Below are 25,855 nucleotides of genomic sequence, written 5' to 3'. Positions count from 1 at the left end.
CCTGGAATGCCTTAGGAGTGTAAAGGAAGTCTGTAGGGTTTGGCTATTTCCTAAAATGGACAGGAAGAAGCAGTGCTAATGGGCGGGAAGGTGAGCAGAGTTTTGGGCATAGGTAATAGCAACTGTCCTCCCTCCTCCATCATAAAAAGCGGTCAGATGGTTCCTCTTCTTTGTTTAATAAAAGCAATCTTAAAGAATCATTCAAGTCTCTCACACACTTCTAAAGAGCCCCTTAGCCCTTTCCTGTAGCATCCCAAATGCAATACATCTATGAGTCTTTCCCTCAGACACTCAATGTGAGCAACATGCAACCCTCTTTCATCACATTCATTACAGAAATTACAGAGAGGAAGAGAGAGGGAACTGTGTTAGGAATGCCCTTAAAACCACCATGCTATCCAGTATGGAGTCCAAAACCCAAAACTAGGTACTACTGGGGTGGGAAAAATGAAAGATCCCCTACCCACTGTCTCATACGTTTTAGCATGGCTTCTGCAACACCCGCACATATGCCCCACTTCCTGTCTTCATAGGAGCCCTCTTCTACATTATCAGTAGAGTAAGAGAGACTCTACTGGTGGAAGTGTGGAACTTAAAGAAAATTCCCCCAACATTAGATAAACACAATATTTAGGGTTAGGGATAAAGCCACACTTTTGGGTCAGCTGTGAGAGGGCTTTGAAAAGAGGGAGGATGGTCCACTGGACAGGATGTTATACTGAAATTCAGGAGACCGTGGTTCAATTCTCTTCTGGGACCTTGAGTGACTTTAGTCTCTCTGTACCTCAGTTCCTCATCTGTATAATGTGACACCCCTACCTCACGGGGTGCCACAATGCATTAAAGACTGGGAGGTGCTCAGTCACCATGGTGATGGAGACAATCTAGTGCCATGCCATTGCTAAACCCTGATGTTCTGTCTACACTGAACAGTGTGAGGAGCAGCAAAGTAGTAGTATTCCCAGTCGGAGAATGCCTGACAGAGTTTAAATTAGCGTAGTAACTTTTTAAAGAAAATGCCTAAAACAAACTAAGCAAGCATTTTTGTATTGGTGAAAATTAATTTAGACAGGGTGAAGAGACATGTTTAAAAATAACTATAAAAACTATTGTTTATGCCAGTCAAAGCAAAGATTTAATTTAAAGTGGGCAATGTAGGTTAATAGAAAAGTTGTCAAGATATATCTCAATTTAAAAAGATGTTAACTTTAGTTTATAATAAACCTATGGAAACTTGAGACTGAAATAAGTTTTTATTTACTTAAGTATTTTATTTAGATTCTTACACATTTTACAGAAATTAGTTTTTGGAGGAAAAAACACTTAGGGCCTGACTCAACGAGGTCAGTGAAAAGACACTCATTTTACAATAAAATTAAATAGAAAAAATATGATAATACATTTTAATTGTGTAATCTGAATTTTGTATGTCCCAATCCTACAAAGGAGCATACACACAGATTCTCACTTTTGTGAATGGGGCTGAACACAACTGTGCTAAGGTTTGTTTTGTATGCAACCATTTGTTTCCAATATTTTTTACTTACTATCATTTGAGACTCTGTTCTTTGATAAACTTATTCTTGTTTTCACTACAGCTACAATTAAGCACTGTGTGGTAAGCGGAGTGGTGATCACTATAGGGATGTCGCTCAGAATAGCTGATGACGTGGACTGGACTGTGCTCTGGTAGACTGGGCTTGATGGACGGAGACTTTATCAAGGTCACAGAACCACTTTAATGCAATCAGAAATCCAACGAGAAATGGACTGAGCTGTTACTGGTTGACCTCTAACTCTCAGCAATAAAAACCCTGGGAGAGGGTCTAAAGGATTTAGTATGATCCACAGAGCATGTCAATGCCCTACAAAAGTCTAATATATGGAGTTTCCTTTCAGCTTTGGAAGAGTGAGGTTTCAAGAAACACACACGGAAGACTAATAGTTTGATTCAGGTGGAAAGCTGATACTATCTTCGGCATAATCTTAGGGTGTGGCCTAATACAAACTTTTGAAAGACTGTGAAAGAAGGACTAGCTAAAAGAGCTTGAACCCTCCTTGCAGAAGTGACTGCCACCAGAAACGCTGTCTTCCTGAACAACAAAGATAACAATGTTGTTGCCACAGGGAGAACCTATTAGTCTAGAGTAGACTAGGTTAAGGATCCATAAAGGTATTGGGTCAGACACAGGTGGGTAGATGCTGACAAAACCCTTCAGAAATCTGGAAACCAGAGGGTAAGAGAAGATGGAAAATCCATCCCCTGGAGGATGCAGAGCTGATATGGAAGCCAGGTAAACTCTCACGCAACTAACTGAAAGGCCAGATGATTTCAGGTGTAACAAAACAGTCAAGTACATTTTTGACCTTTGTGTTGAGACTGCCCAAATTGAAAATCTTTTCCAGTTTGCAGCATCTGTAGCTCTAGCGCATATATGTAACTAGTGCACGTAGTGCCTGCTGTTCACCAAAATGGCTTGAACATCTCGGGCGCACAATCTCTCATTAATATTCAACCAGAGATCATCCATGCCATGAGGTGGAAAGACTGGAGACTGGAATGCAGGGACCTGCCCTGGTTTGAAGATAGATGATCCTTGACTAGGGCAAAGTTGAGGCATGAGTGGACTAGGGCATCACTGGAGATGTGATGGAAAACCAATGTAGATCCATGAACCAGTAGAGCTTTGGCCAGGCTAGTGCCACTAGGATTCAAGTTGCTTTGTTTCTTTTCAGTTTCCTTAGAATTGGAGGAACTGGAGGGAATGCATATAGGAGATGACTGAACCAGGGGAGAAGAAAGGCATCTGCAATGGAACCCCAGCTGCCCCCAATCATGGAGCAAAATCTCTTGCACTAGTAGTTCAGGTTGGTAGAAAACAAGTCTATCAGTGGGTACCCCCCCACTGATGAAAGATTTGGAGGATGTTTGTTCTGATTGACCACTCGTGTTGGTCTATGAAATCCCAGCTGAGGGTGTCTGCAATTCATAGAATCATAGAAACATAGAATATCAGGGTTGGAAGGGACCCCAGAAGGTCATCTAGTCCAACCCCCTGCTCGAAGCAGGACCAATTCCCAGTTAAATCATCCCAGCCAGGGCTTTGTCAAGCCTGACCTTAAAAACCTCTAAGGAAGGAGATTCTACCACCTCCCTAGGTAACGCATTCCAGTGTTTCACCACCCTCTTAGTGAAAAAGTTTTTCCTAATATCCAATCTAAACCTCCCCCATTGCAACTTGAGACCATTACTCCTCGTTCTGTCATCTGCTACCATTGAGAACAGTCTAGAGCCATCCTCTTTGGAACCCCCTTTCAGGTAGTTGAAAGCAGCTATCAAATCCCCCCTCATTCTTCTCTTCTGCAGACTAAACAATCCCAGCTCCCTCAGCCTCTCTTCATAAGTCATGTGCTCTAGACCCCTAATCATTTTTGTTGCCCTTCGCTGGACTCTCTCCAATTTATCCACATCCTTCTTGTAGTGTGGGGCCCAAAACTGGACACAGTACTCCAGATGAGGCCTCACCAGTGTCGAATAGAGGGGAACGATCACATCCCTCGATCTGCTCGCTATGCCCCTACTTATACATCCCAAAATGCCATTGGCCTTCTTGGCAACAAGGGCACACTGTTGGCTCATATCCAGCTTCTCGTCCACTGTCACCCCTAGGTCCTTTTCCGCAGAACTGCTGCCTAGCCATTCGGTCCCTAGTCTGTAGCGGTGCATTGGATTCTTCCGTCCTAAGTGCAGGACCCTGCACTTATCCTTATTGAACCTCATCAGATTTCTTTTGGCCCAATCCTCCAATTTGTCTAGGTCCTTCTGTATCCTATCCCTCCCCTCCAGCGTATCTACCACTCCTCCCAGTTTAGTATCATCTGCAAATTTGCTGAGAGTGCAATCCACACCATCCTCCAGATCATTTATGAAGATATTGAACAAAACCGGCCCCAGGACCGACCCCTGGGGCACTCCACTTGACACCGGCTGCCAACTAGACATGGAGCCATTGATCACTACCCGTTGAGCCCGACAATCTAGCCAGCTTTCTACCCACCTTATAGTGCATTCATCTAGCCCATACTTCCTTAACTTGCTGACAAGAATACTGTGGGAGACCGTGTCAAAAGCTTTGCTAAAGTCAAGAAACAATACATCCACTGCTTTCCCTTCATCCACAGAACCAGTAATCTCATCATAAAAGGCGATTAGATTAGTCAGGCATGACCTTCCCTTGGTGAATCCATGCTGACTGTTCCTGATCACTTTCCTCTCATGTAAGTGCTTCAGGATTGATTCCTTGATGACCTGCTCCATGATTTTTCCAGGGACTGAGGTGAGGCTGACTGGCCTGTAGTTCCCAGGATCCTCCTTCTTCCCGTTTTTAAAGATTGGCACTACATTAGCCTTTTTCCAGTCATCCGGGACTTCCCCCGTTCGCCACGAGTTTTCAAAGATAATGGCCAAGGGCTCTGCAATCACAGCCGCCAATTCCTTCAGCACTCTCGGATGTAACTCGTCCGGCCCCATGGACTTGTGCACGTCCAGCTTTTCTAAATAGTCCCTAACCACCTCTATCTCCACAGAGGGCTGGCCATCTCTTCCCCATTCTGTGATGCCCAGCGCAGCAGTCTGGGAGCTGACCTTGTTAGTGAAAACAGAGGCAAAAAAAGCATTGAGTACATTAGCTTTTTCCACATCCTCTGTCACTAGGTTGCCTCCCTCATTCAGTAAGGGGCCCACACTTTCCTTGGCTTTCTTCTTGTTGCCAGCATACCTGAAGAAACCCTTCTTGTTACTCTTGACATCTCTTGCTAGCTGCAGCTCCAGGTGCGATTTGGCCCTCCTTATATCTTTCCTACATGCCCGAGCAATATTTTTATACTCTTCCCTGGTCATATGTCCAACCTTCCACTTCTTGTAAGCTTCTTTTTTATGTTTAAGATCCGCTAGGATTTCACCATTAAGCCAAGCTGGTCGCTTGCCATGTTTACTATTCTTTCGACTCATCGGGATGGTTTGTCCCTGTAACCTCAACAGGGATTCCTTGAAATACAGCCAGCTCTCCTGGACTCCCTTCCCCTTCATGTTAGTCCCCCAGGGGATCCTGGCCATCTGTTCCCTGAGGGAGTCGAAGTCTGCTTTCCTGAAGTCCAGGGTCCGTATCCTGCTGCTTACCTTTCTTCCCTGCGTCAGGATCCTGAACTCAACCAACTCATGGTCACTGCCTCCCAGATTCCCATCCACTTTTGCTTCCCCCACTAATTCTACCCGGTTTGTGAGCAGCAGGTCAAGAAAAGCGCCCCCCCCTAGTTGGCTCCCCTAGCACTTGCGCCAGGAAATTGTCCCCTACGCTTTCCAAAAACTTCCTGGATTGTCTATGCCAGGACATTGTGTTCCTCACTCCTGGAATGTGGAATTCCTTGAGGAAGACATTGTTTCTTATACATACTTCCACAAGTGGATGACTTCCTTGAATAGCTGAGATGATCTTGTACCTCTCTGCCTGTTCAGATAAAACATGGCACTGGTGGTCTCTGTAAGAACTTGTATCACATGGTTCTTGATAGCAGACATAAACATCTTGCAAGCCCAACAAATAGCTCTGCACTCCAGAAATTTATGTGGAGAGAACTCCTGGGGTGACCAAAGACCTTGTGCCTGAAGTTGACTGAGGTGGGTCCCCAACCCTTGGTAGACATCTGTTACCAGGGTCATATTCAAAACTGGGGACAGAAAGGGAACCCCTCTGCACACATTGCACAGATCCAACCACCAGTCCAGAGACTGGAGCAATCATGGAGTCTGCATGTATAGAGGAGGCATAGTAACACAATATATTGAATGGAGCCAGGCCGGCAGACAGTGATTGTGAAGTCTGGCATGAAGAAGAGTTACGTACATGCAAAAGGCCACGTGGCCCAGGAGATGTAGGCAGGCATGCACTGTTCTCACTGAGTTGCACTTGAGACTTTTGGAATGAAGGCTACAGGATGAAATCTTTCCATCGGAAGGTAAGCCATGGCAGTCATGGCATTGACGTCTGCATTGATAAAGATTTTGTGTAGTGTTGGTTATAACTTTGATCTGTCCAACTTTAGTTGCAGGGTCAGATGAGAGAACAGCTGCCTGATGACACTCATGCTGTTTTGGATTTGGAGGTTACCTGATGTACTGTAAACTAGCCAATCATTCAGATAAGGAAATATCAGAATGCCTAAATATTATATGTGGGCTGCCACCACTGAGATGCACTTGGTGAAGACCCTCGGAGCTGACGAAAGCCCAAAAGGGAGCACCATATGCCAATAACGGCTGTTGCTTGCTATGAATCAAAATAATTTCTTGTAGCCGAGAGGTTTTGCCACATGTAAGCATCCTGTAAATCTAAGGCACCATGCCAATCTCTAATCCCCAAGGAAGAAGCGAGGGGGACCATCCTGAACTTTGCTTTCTTGATGATGCAGTTCAGCTTTCTTAGATATAGAATGGGATGAAGGACACCAGAAAACTTTGAGACCAGGAAATACCATGAACAGATAACTTTCCCTCTGTGTTAGTAAGGGACCTCCCTCTGTCGCTTCCAATTCCAGAAGAGACTATTTCTTGAAACAAAACGGTCTCATGAGAAGGGTCCCTGAAAAGGGACTGGGGTGTGTGTGTGGGGGGGGGGGGGAAGAAGACTCAGAAAAGAGAGATGAACTGGATAACATATCCCTCCTTCAGTGCTGAGCACTTACTTGTCTGACATGATCTCTTTTCAAACACAGAGAAAGAGAGACAGGCATCTTCCAATGGATAGGAATAGGCGTGCTGTCCTCTATCACTCAACATGACTGCTTGGAGGTTGAACTTGTCTGTGAGAAGGGCCTGTGGACAAAGCCAACTGGCCACTTCAGGGAGGTCTAGACCTTCTTTTGGTAAAGTCTTGTGATCACTACTGGAAAGAGGATCTATAGTACAGGTGAGATCTAAATTGCTTCCTCTTTGTTACAGGCCTTACTGGTCTTGGTCTGTTCTGAGGGAGTCTAGATCCATCTGCTATGGAACGTATATGTGCATAATCACTAAATTAGACAGCTAGGACAAAGGGTCCCAAAGATAAGAACTTGTGGGAAAAAACCCAACAAAGTGCCTGACAGGTTTAATTTCTCAATAAAACAACTACATTTGCAACAGATTATATAAATACAAAGAAAATATTTCCCCTAATGTATATTACTTATCAATTTAATATTAACAATGATAAATGAGTGTGTATTTTCCATGGTATCACAGGGCCCAATCTGATATGGTGTCTGTTGCAAGGCGTTAGAGCCCTCAGACTCCCACTGACCACCCATATGTCAATAGGAGTTATGAGTACTAAGCACCTCCTGTGATTATGCCCATATTCAGCAGGATGTTTATTACTGCATTTTCTGTATCAGATTATGTGAAATATATGTATTTCCTGCCTATTGACTTTTTTTTATTTTCAATTTGTAGCCAAAGATGTCTTTCTGAAGTTCAAGAAAAATAACTCCAGTTTTGCAACCTATTAAAAATTCCAAAACATTTTGTAATGATCTCTTTTAAAAATTGAAAACCTGATTAGAGAACAATCCACTCTAGAAGTAAACAGAAATTGTAATAATGAAGATACTCTTTCACACACAAAAATATTTTAAGGGAGAACAAACCTTTAAAGCCATCAGGATACACATCAGGAAGAAATTTAGTGCTGACATCTCCCTGAACAAAGCGTGGATGGATTATCACTTCTCGCAGTAAAGCTATATTGTGAGTCACACCTATAAATAAAACATTGAGTCAAATCAGATGAATGTGTTAATCACAAGCAATACCGAGAAACAAAGAAAACAAAACAGATTCAGGGGGCTGCTTTTTCCCCTCAGACTGAATTCCAGTCAACTAATTTGGCAACCATGGCACTGACAGAATCTTTTTGGGGGGAGGGTGGTCCACCTAGCACTCAGACACTGGCTATTTCTGGACGATTCAGTTTAATTAAGACATAAATCTTTGCAATTCTCACCTCTCCTGACAGACTCTGATCCAAAACCTAATGAAGTCAATAAGGGCAAAAAGTGACCATAAGGTTTTTGCTTTAGTCCAAGCAGATATAGGCAGGACCTAAAGAGAGCTCAGTGAAGTCCCATCAGAGTATCAGTGCCATACCCACAAGCTCAGCATTTCCCATTAACCACACCCACCTTGACATTCTTTTAGAGACATCCTGTTGGGAAAGTTATGTACATAGCAATGAAAACACCGGTTCATTAAAAGATTTTACCTCACCTTGCTTGTCTCTCAATTGAGTTTGAAGCATTTATATAAGATTTTATAACATTCTGTCATTTATAATTCATGAAGGTTATCTATAGATCTTACAAAAAATTGAGAGTTATCTGTGCTTTCTTCATACTTGCACACCATCCTCTCTAGAATACAATCTTCATATCCTCTTACTCAACCTTGTCCAGCCAAATCTCTAATCAAGATTTTCCACTCCCCTGTGCCTCTCCCCATCTGCATTACATGGCAATAATGGCCACAAAAGGTAAAATATTGGTTCTTGGTTTTTGCATTTTCCCTTCTGCTTATCCTTTTCTGTCTCTTTCTTCTCCCACCTTTTCTTCTTTTTGTCTTTTTTCTCCACTTTACTGCTTTTGGGGGACCTTGTGCCAGCAAAGAAGTGGAGCTTTTGACTGCTAGGAGACAGAGAAGGCCAGGATCCGTGGGTGAATTGAACTCCTACATTCCCCACTAAAAACCCTCCAAACAACCCTGCTCTCTGTTGCTTCTGACAGTCTCCCACAACAATATAGCTCAAAAGCATGCAAGTTGCATTTTAATACAGTGCTCCCTCAAAAACATTCTGCAATAAACCCCATGTACTGGAGGAGTATCTACCACAGAGAGACAGAGTGAAAGACTGAGTAAACTAATCATTTATTTTCTCATTTAAGCAAAAATCTCATGTCCACAACCTCTAGGAAAACAAACTTACATGCAACTCCACTTTGCCAGAAATATTTACAATTTCTTTCACGAAACTATATTGACTATATAAATAGCACAACACACTGTTAAGTCTATGTAATTTCATTGAAATGTTTGTGGAAGGTGACGACTTTGTAGTGGTGGATGGAGGTAGCAAGAATAAAGCATCCTTTCTGGTGAAACTGCTTATATCTGCTATTGATGCAATTCAGCCATTTCTAAAGTTAAAAAGTTTTCTCTTCTGAGAGCCATCTCTGGAAAGGATAATTTAGGTGTATCCAGAGAGTAAGTAATCTCCATCAAAGATCACTATCCTTACTCTTTCTTTAAATTTAGGGAAGGACTTTTAGCAAAAGGTTTCCAAGAGCCATCATGAGCATAACAAAGACCTGGCTAGAGAACAGTGTCCCACAGTAAACAACGGCATTTCTTGGAAGTTAATACCGTTATTAGAGTTATGTAATTATATGAAGAGCATAACCCATATAATATTAACTGGGGTGAGCACTTTCATTAAGAGTTCTAACATTCAGAGGAAAGCTTCCTAGCTTTGTATTTTAGAGATTGTCACTTCACAGGTACATTTTCAGGGATCAGTAGAAACTGCACATCAACCTTGAAGACTGCTTAACTGGTCTTTCTGATAACCATAATTAAAAATAAAATATGAAATTGCTGTACTATTTGCACCAGAATAGATAAATATAGTCAAACTTCACAACTGCAGATCTAATGAATTATTTACATTCTCTTTTTTCTGAAATGGAGATACCACCTCAGCAATACAGTGAATGTTTTTTTAAATGCACTCCCCCCCCCCTTTTTTTCCTTCTCCAGCTTTAGAAACATGAATAACATTCTTGTTATCTTATGCATAACCCAGTTCGCACACTTTTAAAAAACATTTTCCCCCTACAGTCTTCTGCCGGTGTGAATTTTCTAGCTCTCTGTGTGGCCGATACTGAAAACACTTTCAACACATGGAATCTGACTTCGGCCTTATGAAACAATGTTGTAGCTCTAAAGACTAGTTCATGAGCCATTAACCAGCACCATACATCTAGTTCAATTCTGAGAATTTGACCATGTGATTAAAAGAAGATGAGTTTCTAAGCCACCTGGGTGATTAGGTCATCCAAGCTCCTTGGATGTTTACAAACATATAACATTCCATTCTTTATACCTCCAACAAACAATTTAGTAAAAACATAGAACTGTGGCAGAAGATAAATGAATGTAACTTGGGAACAAATATAATCTATATTTTGGATACTACAGAGCAGAGCTATCCAAGCATAAGACTAACTATTGACTTTTCCCCTAATTTTCCCACTTAACTAGAAACTGTGGTAAATTAAAATATGACAGATTTTCAAGAGCAGCTTTAGAATTGTAATTTAAAACACAACAGAGTAGCCCTTCAGTGTTCTCTGACTTTGATTGAATGCAAAAGGTAATATGTTACAATGTGAAACCATATCATCTCATGTTTTTCTTTCCTAAACCGCTATAAGATCCCTGTTGAGACGATGGCTGATGACAGATGACAGAGATCTTGGTGTCTCAATTGATTGCCCCAAAAGACCTGAAATCAAAAACCACCATGAATATCTTAATTCATTCCAAACCATGTGTAACAGGAAAAAAAAAATCAGAGGCTTCTGCAGTGCTTTAAGCTCTAAAAGTCCTTCTACAAGTTCAATAAAAGCCGGCAAGCCTAGGTGTTTCAGAAGCAATATAAGAAGTGTGTTCTACATATGTAAATTAGCATTTTAATATGCCATAGTTTCCTTTCAAAGTACCATGAAAGACTGTATCTGTTCCCAAGATCACTTGTTTAAACAATGGATGGATGGTTGATCTACTCCTTAAAAGTGAGTTTACAGCTTCAATGATGTTCCTAATCACAGACTGAAAAAATAATAATGTGCCACCCTAAGTCTTCAGAAGTCTAGAAGTTTTAGATTTGCAATTTAGCATGACCTCTGTCAAAGTTCATAAGGTCTCCATCTGTGTGTGAATAACTGCCATGCTACAAAAACATGGACCCCTAGAACAGCTTGCTCCTGACTACCTGCTGCTTCCCAAACACTGGCCAGACATTAGCCCCCACTCTCACAGGATCAAACAGAGGCCAACAGGCACGGCTTATTTCATGCAAAGTTAGAAACTAAACTGAACTATATTATAGCCATTCTGCAATTGACTAATCCTGCCATCAGCCTTGGACTTAAAAATAAAATAAAATAAAATCACATTTTGTAATCCAGAAAACCATGAGATAAAAATCACTAAAATTCAGTTTCATTTTGTTTCCTTCATGAAACAACCTTTTATTTCTCTACCTCTCATTCACATTGTTAAGAGGGTTGCCAGTATAAATAAGGATCACAATCACAGCTTTGTTGTTCCCCTCCCTGACCTCTTGTCTACACTGCAAAAAACACCCGTGGCTGGGTCATGTCAGCTGACTCAGTCTTGCAAGGTGTGGGCTGCAGGGCTATAAAACTGCAGTGTAGACATTTGGGTTCAGACTGGAGCTGAGGCTCTGGGACACTCCCCCTTGTGGGGTCTCAGAGCCCAGGCTCCAGCCCTGGCAACTATACTGCAATTTTATAGCTCTGCAACCTGAGTCCCATGAGCCCAAGTCAGCTGACCTGGGCCAACTGTGGGTGTTTTAGTGAAGTGTAGACATGCACTGTGAGGCAAAACACAGTAGAATTTAGTAGCAGTTGCCAACAGGAAGATTTTTCTTATTTCTTTTTCCTTCTTTCTATCATATTGTCCACTGTAAAGTATTAATGAAACAAAAGATCTGCTTAAGATGTACTTTTAATTCTTTATCTATTATCTATCTATTAATTTTGAGACAATATTCCTCAACAGCAGCCTCACAAAAGCATGAGGATTCTTTGGGTCAATGCCCTAGCTTTTAATTTAAGGAGACCTAACACTATATATAACATCTCTTGAGTCCAATTAATTTTGTGATCTGAACCAACTTCCTAGTGAACACCTGTGCACATTAAAAACCAAAATAATCTGGCACAGTTTGATTAGTAATCTTGGTATCCTGGTTTAGGAACAGAAGGCCCAAAAATCCACTGTCAGAGTTATATGATGATGCATACTGCCTGCCTATCTGCACTGTACCTGGTCCAACTCCATGCTATCTGGAATATGCTCGTGGAACAAAACCACAAATATCAGTAAATTCACCCCTTTTTTAATTAAGTTTAAAAAAAAAAAAACTACAGCCAAGCTCATGTGTCGTCCTTTTCCAATACCATCACCAAAGTGATGAAGTGATAAAAATAATTTTGTACAAAGCAAAATTATACAGAAGGGATGTGGATGGGATGATATACAAATTACAGTATTTAGTCACTAAAAAGCAAAATAAACTTGGTTTTTGTGCCTTAGCGTTCCATGAGCAACATTTGCACAATAAATATTTACTGACACTAAACATATTCAGTGTTGATTAGCCCTTTTACAGTAGTAAGCTTCTGTCAGCTTGACATTCACAAACACAAATCTGCATTTATCCATGTAAACTTAATTGGAGCCCTACATGCCTCTCCGCAGATGAACAATTCAATATATTTAACTTGCTGAGAATTTTAATTGTGTTAAGTGGAACGGAAAGAACTTTATTTGCATACTTATTGATTGCTAAAACAAACATTCATTTTATGCAGAATTTGAATTGACTGATAATTTAGCAATGCTAGTCTGAAAAAAATACTCTAGTACTGTACTTTACAAGTCATTACCTTCCGTAGGTATTCCATTTCATTTCATTAGGACTTCAAAAACTAACTAACTAAATAAATTCAAGTACTACATTGAGTTACAATTTCAGACAATGATCACTGGAGCAGTCGAGATGTCTGCAGGTTTTACATCTGTTGTTATAGCAGGGCCTGGTGCTGCTTTGGGTTGGTGGTCCTGGTCTATGGGGAATGTCCTTCTGATGACGCACTTGGAGTGGTTGCTGCGGGGTTGTCTGAAGGCCAAAAGAGAGTGTTTGGAAAGAAATCTTTCCAGATGTTGACCCCATCACCTATGGGTTGTAATTGTTTAATGATACCCCATATGGATTCCAGTGTGGGGTGGTAGGTGACAACTAGGGGTGTGCGATGCAAAGTAGATTAGTTTCTTTTTTGAAATAGGTTCTCACAGGGAATTTAGGTGGCCCGTTGCATGATGCGATCTGCTTCTCTGGTGGAATGTCCTTGTCTGGTGAAGGCAGTTTTAAATCTGTTAAGATGTGTCGTCCTTACAGTATATTCTGTGGTATCTGAGGACTTGGTTGTAGATAACAGATTCCTTGGTGTGTCTGGGTGGTTACTGGATCTTTGAAGGAAAATGTGATTATCTACAGGTTTCTTGAACATTGTTGTCTGTAGGGTTCTGACTGTGGTGTCCAGGGAGTTGATGCTGGTATGGCAGTGTTCTAGAGAGAGTTTGATGGATGGGTGATAGCTGTTCAAGATGTGGTAGAAGTCTATGATTCAGTTTAGGTCATTGTCAAGAGGTTGAAAATATCAATGTATCTCAGATATATCTTTGGTTTCGTGGTGCATTTGTCCAGAAATTCTCCGTCAAGATGGCCATGAAGCGGTTGGCATACTGGGGAGGATTCCTAGTACTCCTAGCTGTTCTCATGGTTTGGACAAAGTGTGTTGTTGAACGTAAAACTGTTATGGGTGGAGATGGAATGTATAAGTTTGGCAAATGTGTTTGAGGTGGATATCCGAGTGTTGTCCATTCACTTGTAGATATGGCTGCAATGCCGTCATTGTGAGGGATATTTGTGTATAAGGAGGCGAAATCCATGGTTGCCGTGATGTGTTCTGAGGGAGACTGTTAAGGTTGCAGAGTTTGTGGAGAAAGACTGCTGTGTCCTGAGGGAAGCTGACCCTCTGTGTGGTGAGTGGCTTGATGATGGTTTCTGTGAGTTCTGCTATTTCTTCAGTAAGAGTGCCATGGTCAGATATCCTGGATCTGCCTTGTTTGTGTATCTTGGGAAGCCTGCAGAAGGTTTTGGGGGCAGAGGGGGCATGATGTTGTAGAGTTTCTCTTGGAGTTGCTTGGGGAAGGATTTGATGATATCCTTAAATTCCAGGGTGAACTGTGGTGTGGGTTTTCTTTGAGTTCTTTCTGGTGGGTGGTGTCGAAGAGTTAGCAGTTGGCTTGACGTGTAGTCATCACTGTTGAGAACTATGATGGCATCCCTTTTGTCTTCTGGTTTGATCACTCTCTGGTAGTTAGATTTCAGGGACGATATAGCTGTTGTCTCAGCCGCAGAGAGATTGTGGTGGATGTGATGTTTGTTAAAGATTTCACAATCTTTTTTTTTTCCTGAAGCACTCAAAGTAATGATCAAGTGCGTGGTGTCATCCACTAGCTGTCCAGTCATATGATTCTTTTTTCTTATGAAAAAAAAGTTGGTGGGGAGGTGGTAGTGTGGCTGGTATCATCATTGTGAAAGAATTCTTTGAGGCGGAGTCGGTGAAAGAATTCTTCCAGTTCTCCACAAGTTAGTATGGAATCAGGTTCTCTGATGGGGCAGAAGTTCAGTCCCTTGGAGAGAACAGATAATTCTGCTCCAGTTAGGGGTCATCTTGATAAATAGACGAGGTTGGGTTGTTGTGTAGGGTCCGGATGCAATGGTTTATCCTGGAGCAGAATTATGTGATGATTTCTTGTTTGAGGTGGTCCCTTCTGCAGTATATGAGGTGCAGTAGATGGTTACTCAATTTTTCTAAAGTCCGTCTGCAGAGCTGTTCAGCATACTTGGAATTGTATGTAGTAGTCAGAGGGTTACAGATGGTGAGTCCTCTAGGATGATGTTTTCTTTCTTGCATTTTCTAACAAAGTAGATGTCGCTGTTTAGTTTTACTTCCTTTTTCTTCATGGTGTGCAGTTTCCATTTCAGACAGCAAAATTCTGTATCGTCCATTGTTGTCTGTGGTGTTGTTGTAGCTGTATTGATCCTAGGATATTAGAGAGACAAGGTGGATGAGGTAATATCTTTTATTAGACTAACTATTGTTGGTGAAAAAAAGCTTTCAAGCTACACAGATCTCTTCTTCGGTTCTGGAAAAGGTACTCAAGCCTGGTGTACACTAGGAAATTGGGTTGGTATAACTATGTTGCTCAGGAGTGTGAAAAATCCCCATCCTTGAGCAATGCAGTTAAACTGACCTAATCGCCAAAATTCTACCATCGACCTAGCCACCATCTCTCAGGAAGGTGGATTTCCTATGCTGATGGGAGGACCTCTCCCATTGGTACAGATAGTGTCTTCACTGAAGCGCTACAGCAGTGCAGACAAGCCCTCAGAGCGTCACAGCTAAATACCAGGTAAAACAAATTATTTATCGTAAGTAGTTAACACACATTCTATGAGACCATTCAAGGTGAAGTGGCCCATTCACATCTCTGCAGTCAGAGGACAAAAAAAAAAGGGGGGGGTTAGTGAGTTACAGGTTGTTGTAATAAACCATTAATCCAGTGTCTTTATTAAAACCATGATTTTCAGTGTCCAGCAAAGTTATGAATTTAAGTTCCCAGGCTTGTCTTTTGAAGATGTTCTGTAAGTTTCCTTTGAGGATGAAAACTAAGAGATCAGATGTGGAGGGACTGCTTTGTGAAGAGTGTTCACTCGTTATTCTCCGAATTCATTCTGCTTCAATACAGAAAAAAAAACCTCCAACTGCACACCCCCAGTTGTCACCTACCACCCCACACTGGAACCCATACAGGGTAACATTAAATAATAAGAACCTAAGAATGGTGATACTGGGTCAGACCAATGGTCTACCTAGCCCACTATCCTGTCTTCTGACAGTGGCCAGTGCCAGATACGTCCAGTCCAAGCTTCTGGCAGTTGGAGTTTTCTGGAGACACCCAGAGCACGGGGCTGCATCTCTGACCATTTTGGTTAACTGCCATTGATGTACCTATCCTCCATGAATTTATCTAATCCTTTTTTGAATACAGTTATACTTTTTTGCCTTCATAACATCCCCTGGCAATGAGTTACACAAGCGGAATGTGAGTTGTGTGAAGTATTCCTTATGTTTGTTTTAAACTTGTTGCCAGTTTTCATTGGGTGACTCCTGGTTCTTTTGTTATGTGAAAGGGTAAACAACACTTTCTTATTCTCTTTCTCCACACCATTCATGATTTCACAGACCTCTAATATATACATACTTAGCGGTCTCTTTTCTAAGCTGAGCATTCCCCATCTTCTAAATCTTTCCTCAGGTGGAAGCTGTTCCATACCCTAATCATTTTTGTTGCCCTTCTCTGTACTTTTCCAAATTCCATCTTTTTTGAGATGGGTTAACCAGAAGTTCACGCAGCATTCAAGATGTAGGCCTACCACGGTTTTATATGGTGGAATTATGATATTTTCCGTCTTATTTTCTATCCCTTTCCTAATGGTTCCTAACATTAGCAGCTTTTTTTCCCCTGCTGCTGCACATTATCAAGATCTCTTTTTTGAGCTGCAAAAGCTAATTTAAACCCCATCATTTTGTATGTTTAGTTGGATTATGTTTCCCAATGTGCATTATTTTGCATTTATTAACATTGAATTTCATCTCCCATTTACTTGCCCAGTCACCAAGTTCACGAAGATCCCTTTAATTCTTCGCAGTCAGCTTTGGACTTAACTATCTTGAGTAATGTTGTATTATCTGCAAACTTCATCACCTCAGTGTTTAGCCCTTTTTCCAGATCATTTACAAATATGTTGAACAGCACTAGTCCCAGTACAGATCCCTGAGGAACCTCACTTTTTACCTCTCTCCACTGTGAAAACTGATCATTTATTCCTACCCTTTGTTTCCTGTCTTTTAAACAGTTACTGATGCATGAGAGGACTTTCCCTCTTTTCCTATGACTGCCTACTTTGCTTAAGAGCTTTTAGTGTGTGAAAGGCTTTCTGAAAATCCAAGTACTCTGTATCCACTGGATCATCCCATCCACATGTTTGCTGACATTCTTAAAGAAGTCTAATAGATTGGTGAGGCATGATTTCCCTTTACAGACACCATGCTGACCCTTCCCCAACATACTGAATTCACCTATGTGTCTGATAAGTCTGTTCTTTACTATAGTTTCAACTAATTTGCCTGGTATTGAAGATAGGCTCACTGGCTAGTAATTGCAAGGATTGCCTCTAGAGCCTGTTTTTAAAATCGGCATCACATTAGGTATCTGCCTGTCATCTGCTACAGAGGCTGATTTAATCGATATGTAACCTCTCTCAGTTTGTAATTCTGCAACTTTGTATTTGAGTTTCTTCAGAACTCTTGGAGAATACCATCTGGTCCTGTTGACTTTTTACTGTTTAATTTATTAATCTGTTCCAACATCTCATATTAACACCTCAATCTGTTGTAGTTCCTCAGATTTGTCTCCAAAGAAAACTGGCTCAGGTATGGGCATCTCCCTCACATTACAATCCATACTTGATGGAGACCGCATCCTTAAAGAAATCTTTCCTGAACCCCCTCTTCTGGCCTCCAAACCACCCCCCAACCTTGCAAAACTCATCATCAGAAGCAAGCTCCCCACAGACTAGGACTCTCAAACTCAAAACAGCACCAGACACTGCCATAACAACAGATGCAAAGCCTGCAGAAATAGCTCCACTGCTACAATGATGAATACACCCCACAACACACCTTTCAAGTTCCATGGGTCCGACACATGCCTACCACAACATGTGGCGTTCCTCATACAGTGCACCAAATGCCCCAATAAAAACTATGTAGGTGAAACCAGATAATCACTGTGCTCTTGAATGAACTCACACAGAAAAATGATTAAAAAAAACCAAAAATCATATCACCCTGGGCAAGAGGAAGTTACTTACCTGTAATTGGAAGTTCTTTGAGATGCATGGTCCCTATCTGTATTTCACCTGTAACTGGGGTTTTACACATTTGCACCATGCACCTGGAGCCGGAGAACTTGAAAGTAGTGTCCATTGGTCCACACATGCATGCGCTCTGACTCACATCATGCCTCCAACCAAGGGCATAAAGGGAAGACTGGACTGCCTGCCTCTCCAGTTCCTTCTCCACCACAAATCTGAGGAGATCCAAAGCAGAAGGGAAGGAAGACAAGGATGGAAATACAGACAGGGACCACACATCTCAAGGAATCTCCAGTTATAGGTAAGTAACCTCCTCTTCTTCTTTGAGTGATGGTCCCTATTGCATCCCACTGTGGGGGATTAACAAACAGTACTTAAGTAGGAGGAGGATGTAGATGGCAGGGCTGAGCAAAGTATAGTCATTCCAAAGGAGGTATTAGCAGAGAAGTCTTGGACTAGGGCACAGTCTTGCAAAGATGTGAATGGACCCCACATGGCTACTTTGCAGATATCAAGGAGGGATACCTCCTGAAGAAATGCCACAGTCACTGCTTGTGCTCTCACGGAATGAGCATTTACCCCGTGGCAAGGGCAAGTTCGATAATTGATAGAATAAAATGCATAAAAAGAGATCCATTTCGAGATCCTCTGGGTGGAGATCGCTTGTCCATTGATTTTTTCTGTTATAGTGATGAACAGTCTTGGGGACTTCCTGATTAGTCTTGTTCTGTGTTGGTAAAAGGCCACAGCCCACTGGACATCAAGAGCGTGGAGTCTCTGTTCCTCAGAGAAAGTGTGCAGTTTACAGAAGAACACAGGTAAGTGGATCAATTGGTTCAAGTGAAGAAAGCAGTTACTAACCTTCTGTAACTGTTGTTCTTTGAGATGTGTTTTACATTTCCATTCCAGTGTACATGTATGCATGGCCCAAGCATAGTCACTGGAAATTTTTCCCCTAGTGGTGTCCATTGGTTTAGCTCTAGTGTCTTCTGGTGCCACGTGATAACAACGCCAGGCCCTGCCGACCCCGTGCCCCCTCGATTCCTTCTTCCGGCAACTTCACTAAGAGGGTAGGAGGGCGGGTCTCCACCTACCCAGGTAACACTGTCTAACGGAATCCTTCCTACTATTAGAAAGTATGTGTTTTCCAGGAAGGTACGCTGCTGATAAGGTGATTTGGTTTTGGACACACCAGCTCCACAAGCTGACTGCTTCTACACGCAGGGAGATTAATCTTACTCTTCTGTGCTTGTTGACGTAGAAGACAGTCATATGAACTGGAAACTAACTCTGTCCTCTTGTGGAAGGCTGTCAGTGAACTCCGCTGGAAATAAAACTTGGAATAGTTCAGAAAGTCATACTTGGCCCATTAGTGCCTGGTAGTTGGCTATCCTGAACTGGAGACTAGATGACAAGAAGACCATTCTCCCATAGGTGTAGGTACTTACCTCTTTGCCGCAGGAGTAGACTGAAGCGGTTGCTGACGAGCCCTTTCAAAGCTGCTTGGACCACCAAAGAGTTGGGATAGGGGTGAGAAAACAAGAATTCAGCCCCTGTGGCTAGCACATAACCGTGTTTTTCCATCCTCTTGGAGGTGGGACCGCAAGTCGCAGGGATGTGCCAAACAGGTCTAGCTGGCTCCATTATAGCTTCATTAATGGGGAACACTACTTTGTTGGATCTAGATGGAAGGAGGATGTCCAGGAGTTTGTGCTGGGATTCCCGAACCTCTTCAAGAGGAATCTGTAGTTCACCAGCAACTCTACAGAGATGATCCTGGAACTGCCTGAATTCATCAGGGTGAGAGGGAGACATAAGGGTTACCCGTTCGTCCGGAGACAAAGATGGCAGTCTTGCTCATTCCAGAAAAAACACTGGATCCGGTGCTAGCCCAATCTACTGCCCATGCTACTCTGGCTACACTGCTGTTTTTAGCACACAAGCTCAAGCAGAGCCAGCACATGTTTGTCTACCTGCAGTTGGAAGCAAACACCCAGCTGCAGGGTATATTACTCCTGGGGGAATTCTGTACCAAAAAATTAAAAATTCTGCGCACAATATTTTAAAATTCTGCAAAAATTCTGCATATTTTGTAGAAATAAAATATAATCACTCCAGTTTCAATTCTTTTGGTAATTTATTTCAAAATACCTGTCAACAAGTATGTCAACAATACAGACAACAGCAAAAAAGTTTCCCCCAGGAATAGAAAGTTAAAGAAATCTCTACAACAACCCAGTTCCAGCTGAGGAATGCTGGAGGGAGCTTTGTGGAGTACCCAGAGCCCAGACACCCACACCCCCTTCCCCACAGAGCCGAGATATGGGGCACCCCCTGGCCCAGATACCAGCCTCCCTCTCCCCACAGAGCCTAGCCACGGGGCAGCCCCCAGACACCAGCCCCCCGCCTACACACACACACTACAGCCCAGCTACAGAGCACCCCCCCAGACACCAACCCCCTCCTTCTCACAGAGCCCAGCTGCAGGGCAGCCCCCAGCCCAAACACCAGCTCCCCCAGAGCCGTTATTCCACTCAGCTTCTTCACTGCTCTGCCGGGGGACAGGGTGTGGTGCAGCCCTGCCCTTCCCCATCCTTTGCCAGAGCTGGCTGGGTCTCTCCCGCCCTCTCCCACCCCATCCCCTGCACGCTCTTTGAATGAGGATCAAAGAGCGTGCAGCCTCCAGCCCAGCCATGCTGGACACTCCGCTCACTGCGAGCTGGGCTCTGCAGAGTCCAGTGGCCCTTAGTGGGGGCCAGAAATTCTGTGGGGCAAACAGGGAATTCTGCAAAATTCTGCCTTCTGCAGTGGCACAGAATTCCCCCAGAAGTAGTATATATACCCAAAGAGTCCTCCTCTTACATACAGTAGCATATATGCAGTACACTTCCTTCTCCTCTCACACATTCATCATAAGCATCTCCTGGTTCAGTCTTTTTGTAACCATTTTTCTTTTGAAATGTCACTCCTCTCGGCCTTTTTATCCTAACACTCTCTATCCTGTCTCCTCTGTCTGTCTCTTCTTGTTTCATTTCCTCCTCCACTCTTGTTCCGTAGTGGCTGCCTTACTTTTCCCTCCACTCCATGTTTTTGCCCGCTTTTAGTCTTTTGTTATTTCCTTCCACGTGTGCTCTTCCCACTTTTCCACAGAATACTCTGCTGCACTACTCCCTCCACAGCACAATAAAAATAACATGATTTCTTCAGCGAAGTAATGACAGAGCTTTGGAGGTATTGTTAATTTTACTTTCTTGCTTTCCATGAAACAGGGAGTACAAAAAAACTACAAGGAACTGACCCAGTCAGACCCCTACTTGACTACTGAAATAATCAATTATCTCACTTTTCCACATAAAGGTGTCCATTTTAATTAAACAATCATTTTAAACACAATTCCTGGAGATAGAAATACACTACAGAAACCTTTCCAGATCATGCTAGGTTTTAAATATTTTGTTCAGTGAACAGTGAGCTGTAGCTCACGAAAGCTTACACTCAAATAAATTTGTTAGTCTCTAAGCTGCCACAAGTACTCCTTTTCTTTTTGTGAATACAGACTAACACAGCTGCTACTCTGAAACCTTCAAAGATAGACTCATTAGTGGGTGGGGGGTTGAGAAACACATAGTAAATATTACGTACGTGAGGATTTCTTTTACTAATAGCTTGCTTCAGCTATTTAAAGAAAACACCCTTACATCTTTGAGAATTCAGAAATTAAAGAGGTAGTTTGGTAAAAATCCAAGAGACACAAAAGGGCTGCAAGACTGGTTCACCTTTCCAAACTTGACCTATTAACATATATTAAAAAAAACATAATAGAAGCTAATGTTGAGACACTCCAACTCCAAATTCCCCCATAGAAGTAAATAATCAGACTTACTATTGAAGGACATTCAATTTTCCTTCAGTAGTCACTGGATAAAATTAGAATTGTATCAACTCGAGACAAATCTATGTTTGAACTCAAGGAAGCTTGTCATCAGTGGACTGTACTGAAAGATCAGTGGGTAAAAACGTGTTGCTGTTAGACCATTGGTCACTCAGAAGGCTATAAGTCCAGATTCTAAAAGCAGATTACTTGTCAATGGAAGAGCATGGACCTATCAAGAGTAATAATTTAGATATCTAATGTAGAAAATAGAGGACAGGTTTTGTGTTCCGATAATTGAACTGAGTATTACTTCAGTGAGTCCCTTCAGTGAGTTTTACTTTCAGTCTTGATACTTGGCTAGTGAATTCTAGGATTTCTTGTTTCAGTGTACAGTAGTTGTACGTTTCCACTACATATTAAATAGCACTGTAAACTGACTGACGCCTCAAAAGGTAATACTGTTACAAATATTATAAGTGGTTTTTTTTTCAACCTTCCTCCTCCCTAAGAAACTGATATTTCAGGTATTGTACATTGCAGTTCACTGTTGAAAATATGCAAAATTTCAATGAAAGCAAATAAAATTTGCTTTAAAAAGCAAACAAGCAGTTTACACTGAAGTTAAAACAATATGTAGATGCAAATGAAGGAAGCCTATTTTAAAGGGACAAAAAATAGATCACCTCCAATTTCACCATTTTACTTTACTTGTGGAGCACAGATGATGTGCTCAGATCTGCTCAAGGCAGAGAGGAAGAGGGACTTTCCTCTAAAGAGATTATAATCTAAGAACTCCACTAAGACTCCTAAAAGGGCTGGGGTAAGAGGTACCATGCTACATCAATGGTAGAGAGACACATTATGGCCAAGATGTTCAGTTTAGGTTCCTAAATCCATATTTAAGCACCTGAGTTAGCGGGCAGATTTTCAAAAATGCTCAGACCTCAGAAGTGCCCACTGAAGTCAATGGAAGCTTCTGCAGGTTCAGCACTTTTAAACCAACCAGGCCACTTATTTAAGAGTCTAACTTTAGTTACCTTGTTTTGTAAATCCTGGCCTATGCCTGTGTGAAGTATAATCCATCCAAGGGCACTGGGAGCAGGAACTGGAAGAATAATGACACCTGCTATGCCACTAAAGAACTCTGGCATGCATTCTCCTCCGTGCAGCCACGATGGCACCAGCAGACACGCAGAGTGTGAAAGGACCATGGGAACACTCTTTCCATGCCCAAACTTAATCATTCTTGGGACTGAAACTCTGCCAGCAGTACTAGCTAGTAGTACACCCTTCGCAGACGACACATTGCTGTTTCCTGTACCCCTTAGAAGAAAATCTGTTCAGAGCCAGGCCTAGTTTAACCCTAAATAAAGAGACAACAAAGACATATTGTGGGTTGAGGAGCTGTTCATCACAAAGTGGAGTATGGTTGTAGATAGGAGTAAGTGGGGGCAAGTTTGGGAAACAGAAAGTGGATCAAATGCTTACCAGATTCCAGTGAAGACACAACCTGCATTCTTCTCTGCACAGCTAGTTACAGGGGGTGTCTTACTCCATGTACTATGCAGGCACTGAGCACAAGTCAGCATTCAATAATGTTCCTAACAATAATAATCCAGTACATATGTTCTATATACACTGAGGAAGCAGGAGACATTTCAAGGCGGATCAAGAGCTACCGCTTAGATGTATAAGGAGCGAAGCCATGAAACTATCTGAAAGCATAACTTGAAAACGGCCTGCACAGTAATTATGCAGCTTGGATGTTTGGAATAAAATTTAATGCTGAGGTGTTCAAAGCGACCCTAAGGAATCTGGAAGCCCAATTCCCAAATCTCAGCCTAACTATGTAAAGTAAGGAATTACTCACCTTGTGCAGTAACAATGGTTCTTTGAGATGTGCCCTCTTATGAGTATGCCAGCGTAGGTGTGCTTGGTTCCTGAGCTGCTGATTGGAGAACTTTACTAGCAGTGTCCATTAGGCCTGCACATGTGCTGTCTCTCCTCATGCTGCGCCATGAGGCTAGCCAGCGTGCCTGGGCTAACCCTCCTCAGTTCCTTCTCCACCAGAGTCATTGACAAGAACTCCAAAGTAGAGGGGAGGAGGGCGGGTTGTGGAGCACCAATAGGGACACACATCTCGAAGAAACATCATTACTGAACCAGGTGAGTAACAACTTCTTTGAGTAGTGTCCCTATGGGTGCTCCACTATAGGTGACTCCTGAGCAGTACCCCTTCTGAAGCATCAGGACTTCAGAGGTGGGTCTGTTACAAAAGACAGCACCATGGAGCTGAAGATGACATCGGAGGCAGACTACCTACTGATCACATAGTGTTCTGTGAAAGCGTGGGCTGACAACCACATTGCTGCTCTATGGATCTTTGAGATAGGGACAACCTTAAGGAAGACAACGCATGAGGAGATTGACCTTGTGGAGTGTGTACAAATGGCATCTGGAGTGGCCACTTTACAAACTTGGTAACAATGTCTGATACAAATCGAGATTCACTTGGAAAGTCTTTGGGCTGATACTGCTGAGCCCTTGGATCTTTCCACCATAGAGAGGAAAAGCCTAGGGGACTTCCTGAAGGCCTTTTTCCTGTCCCGGTAGAAGGCCAGGGCTCTCCTGACACCCAGAGTATGCAATATAACCTCCCTGTTGTCTTGGTGAAGCTTGGGATAGAAGACTGGAAGGTAAATTAACTGATTCAAGTGAAAGTGAGAGGTTACCTTAGGGATGAATTTTGGGTGTGGTCTGAGTGTCAACTTGTCTGGAAAAATATAGTATAGGGAAGACATGCCATCAGAGCTGCACTCTCTCCTATTCTGTTGGCTGAGGTAATGGCTACCAGGAAGGCCATTTTCATGGATAGGTACATTAGGAACAGGTGGCCATGGGTTTAAAGGAGGGGTCTAGTCAGTCTTTTCAGTACAAGATTCAATATGGGGGTAGGATGTAGAGGTTGTGGGAAGAATTTTACTATACTCTTGAGGAAACTTTTTGTAGTTGGGTGTGACAGCACTGAGTACCCTTCTACAGGTTGGTGAAAGGCTGTAATACCGATTAGGTAAACCCTGAGAGAGCTTAGAGATAGTCCAGCTCGTTTATGGGTTAAAGCATAGTCTAGGATATGTGGAAGAGTCAAGGATGCTGGGGAGATTTGTTGGGACGTGCACCAAATCTGAAACCTGGGCTATTTCTACAGGTAAGTGCGTCGTGTTGAGTTCTTTCTACTATGTAACAGAACCTCTTATACCTCTCTTGAACAGGAGCCTTCTAGGTGTTGGAACCAAACAGGAGGCATGCCTTGAGGGAGAGAATCCCCAGGTTGGGATATAGGGTATGTCCTTTGTTCTATGAGAGCAGGTGCAGAACGGCTGAGAGAGAGATCAGCAGACACGTCGCAAACTGTGACAGATAAGGATACCAGGTCTGTCCTCAGCCAAGTAGGAATAATCAGAATGACACAAGCTCCATCCCTTTTTATTTTCAGCAGGAACTTTGACAGTAGGGGAAATGGAGGGAAGGCGTAGAGAAGGTCCTCATCCCAGTGGAGAAGGAGAGCATTGCTTAAGGAGTGTTGTCCCATCCTTGCTCTGGAACCATAGTATGGACACTTCTTGTTCAGGTAAGTGGTGAACAGATCTGTAGACTGTGTCCCCCATCATCTGAATAGGTTGTGAAATATGGACAGGTGTCTCTTCCACTCATGGTCATGTGGGAATTTGCTACTGAGACTGTCTGCTATTGAGCTGTGTACCTGGGAGATACGCCGCAGACAGTATAACATTGTGGGAGATGCATCAATTCCATAATCTCATCGCTTCTGCACAGAGGGAAGGTGATCTGGCTCCCCCTGCTGACTGGTGTAGTACATACTGGCAAAGTTGTCTATCAGAATCTGTGTGTGTGATCCTCTGATGAGCAGGAGGAAATGGGCACAGGCATTCCTGTCACCTTTTAGCTCAAAAAGACTGATGTGGGGGAATCTCCCCACAGGCAACGATTTGCCTTTTGTCATGAGGCCGTTATGTGCGTGTCTCACCCTATGAGTGATGCGTCAGTGGTGAGG

At 42.6% G+C, this 25,855-nt stretch overlaps 1 protein-coding gene across 2 annotated transcripts in view; it reads right to left on the bottom strand.

Annotated features, from left to right (window-relative positions):
- PCCA (propionyl-CoA carboxylase subunit alpha) overlaps positions 1 to 25,855 on the bottom strand; it is a 388,477-nt gene that overhangs the window by 174,160 nt on the left and 188,462 nt on the right. For both annotated transcript variants that reach the window (XM_074963058.1, XM_074963066.1), the window contains exon 17: positions 7,684 to 7,794. In XM_074963058.1, the coding sequence (XP_074819159.1) occupies positions 7,684 to 7,794 (111 nt within the window). The remainder of the gene's footprint in view (positions 1 to 7,683; positions 7,795 to 25,855) is intronic.

This window comes from Natator depressus, chromosome 1 (genome assembly GCF_965152275.1).
Source record: "Natator depressus isolate rNatDep1 chromosome 1, rNatDep2.hap1, whole genome shotgun sequence".
In the NCBI taxonomy this organism is placed as follows: domain Eukaryota; kingdom Metazoa; phylum Chordata; order Testudines; family Cheloniidae; genus Natator; species Natator depressus.
Note: the sequence above shows the minus strand (reverse complement) of the source record. Positions and strands in the feature narration are given on the sequence as shown.